This window comes from Hibiscus syriacus, unplaced genomic scaffold (assembly GCF_006381635.1).
Source record: "Hibiscus syriacus cultivar Baekdansim isolate YM2019G1 unplaced genomic scaffold, ASM638163v2 tig00110505_pilon, whole genome shotgun sequence".
Classification (NCBI taxonomy): Eukaryota; Viridiplantae; Streptophyta; class Magnoliopsida; order Malvales; family Malvaceae; genus Hibiscus; species Hibiscus syriacus.
The window spans coordinates 837,798-840,032 of NW_024062765.1; the positions used below are offsets into that span (position 1 = coordinate 837,798).

Genomic DNA, 2,235 nt, shown 5'->3' on the forward strand with positions numbered 1-2,235 from the left:
TATTCTATTTTTTTGGAGCATTTTGATCTTAACATTTCATTTTACGATAAAAAAGATCATAATATTTGACAGAATAATCACTTTGTCCCTTCTTCTTTTTTTATTGGGGCAATTTAGCCCTCAACGTTTGATTTTAGGTTAAAAAAACTCCTATTTTGGAATATTAAGTGCGTTAACTAATAGTTTTCCTCTATAAATGGAGCTTTTTGTCCCAAAGTGCTCCAAATAAAAAGAATAAGGATCAAAATGATCATTTTAATAAACATTGGGATTATTTTTGGAATTATGCCTATTTTTTAATATGAGATGAAAAAAATAGTTATGGAAGTTGGATTTGAAATTTAATTTTAATTAAAATAAAAAATGTCATACTAATAAATTACAAGTTTAATTAACACAATTATTTTTGGTATATGTGTATATTTATGACTCTTGATATAAATAAATATTTATTTTGACTAGTATGAGGTGATTATAAAATAATATTTTTTCATAATTTTCTTAACCTATTCACAACGCATATACATCCAAGACTTCTAGTGAAAATTACCTTCTTTTTCACCACTAAGATTCCTTGATGGGTTCATAAACAAATATATTTAATGTGTTTTTTAAGGTAAACTTGACTAATCCCATGAATACAATAATTGTCATTGACAATTACCTTGATAGCAAAGGAGAATCTGGCTATTATGAGACGAATATGTTTATCGACTTCCTCTATAGACTTGTTAGTAGAGAATCCTGCTCCAATAGATATGAATGATAATGTAAGATGGATCTGTATTAATGAATAGACATTGGTGAGTTACAATGCACCATTAATGAACAACCAATGAATTTTTAATTTTTCTAATATAAACCCCTTTAAAATTTGTATGGGTTATTAAGATTGTTTCATTACTTGCCTTCCTTTATTCCAAATAAATTGTGATCTGGATTTGAATTACATTTCTTGAGATTAAGTGAAATGTGGTCAATTGGAACAAGGAATTGAATTCTTCAAGCATACATGAAGTCATGGGTTATTTGTCTTTTAAAGTAATGCAGAGTGCAGCCCAATTGAGTGAAGAAAATTCCATTGATGGGACAAGAAGAAGAATCCAAGCTTTACAATTTGCCTATAAAACGAGAATAGGCATCTAATCTTCCTCTTCATCAGTGACAAATTTACCAGTCCCAGGGTTTATAGCAGCAAAGAAGAAGAAAGCGACGTTGAACAGCACAAGGGGTTCAATATCGTTAATGGGGATTCCAGTCTCAATGTTAAGTTGTGCCAGTGCTCCTTTCCCTGTAATAATTTATCCTATCAATGAGAAAGCAATCCCCAGCTGAGCCAATCTTCCAACAAAAAGCTCATTTGCCTTTGTGAATCCAAACAATGGACCTGAAACCACACGAATATGTTTATTTTATTTCTAAGCTTTTCATATTGAACTCTGACTATAAAATGGCAGAATATAGTATATATTACCTCCTTCTTTGAGACCCAGTGCTCCCCTAATGCCTTTCCCCGGCGGGATAACTGCACCTTCAATCCCTGTAGGAGGGTCATCCACGAAACGACCTCGGTCACCCAAAGCTCCAATGGCTCCAAGGAGAGTGAAAAGAATGAAGAAGAGAAGAAGGGGTTCTGCTTCATAAATAGGAATTCCTGTCTCCAGGTTCAACTGTGCTAGAATTCCTTTCCCTGTTATTGCTTCACCCAGCAACGATGCCTGCGATTTAGAAGAAAAAAAATGAAAAATCCGAGTAATATATGTAGTAATTAAGATAGAAGAAATCACTTACAGCAAAACCAATCATGGCAACACGTCCCACAAAGAGCTCATTTTGCTTGGTGAAACCAATCCCTCCTGAGGTGCCAAAGATCCCATCTTCAACCTTTGGCTTTGGCTTTGCTTCAACCTTAGGAATATAATAGAATGAAAATCAAAGGTAAATCCAACCAGAAAAGAAGAAAAAATTTGAAGAAAGTTACCTTCTTAGGAGCAGATTTGGTCTTTGCTTTAAAGATGGCAAAAGTGGTGAAAGCTTTAAATGGAGTATTAACACCATTAGACAGTGGAGTGAACAAGAAATGAGAAAAGGGTTTAGGCTTTAGTCCTTGAGCTTGGAAATGGAGCAAAGGGTGATCTCTCTTCAAGTTCAATGCATGACCACCAGTGCTAGACATTAGCAACATTGTTTGAGCCATCGATTCAGATATTTGAGTGTTTTTTTTAAAACACTATT

At 33.7% G+C, this 2,235-nt stretch overlaps 1 protein-coding gene across 1 annotated transcript; it reads right to left on the reverse strand.

Annotated features, from left to right (window-relative positions):
* Positions 1-1,057: 1,057 nt before the first annotated feature.
* LOC120129926 (photosystem II 22 kDa protein, chloroplastic-like) lies at positions 1,058-2,235 on the reverse strand. The gene is made up of 4 exons (XM_039147313.1): positions 1,982-2,235; positions 1,792-1,908; positions 1,475-1,718; positions 1,058-1,387 (listed from the first exon to the last, which is right to left on the reverse strand). Exons 1-4 carry the CDS (start codon positions 2,195-2,197, stop codon positions 1,302-1,304), a joined length of 663 nt encoding a protein of 220 aa, XP_039003244.1. The 5' UTR covers positions 2,198-2,235; the 3' UTR covers positions 1,058-1,301.

Excerpts from the sequence above, each read along its gene's own strand:
- LOC120129926 (XM_039147313.1), bottom strand. The coding sequence starts at position 2,197 with ATGGCTCAAACAATGTTGCTAATGTCTAGCACTGGTGGTCATGCATTG. Across the intron at positions 1,719-1,791 it reads TTGCCATGATTGGTTTTGCT|GCATCGTTGCTGGGTGAAGC; the intron begins GTAAGTGATTTC and ends TCTAAATCGCAG. Across the intron at positions 1,388-1,474 it reads ACTGGGTCTCAAAGAAGGAG|GTCCATTGTTTGGATTCACA; the intron begins GTAATATATACT and ends GTGTGGTTTCAG.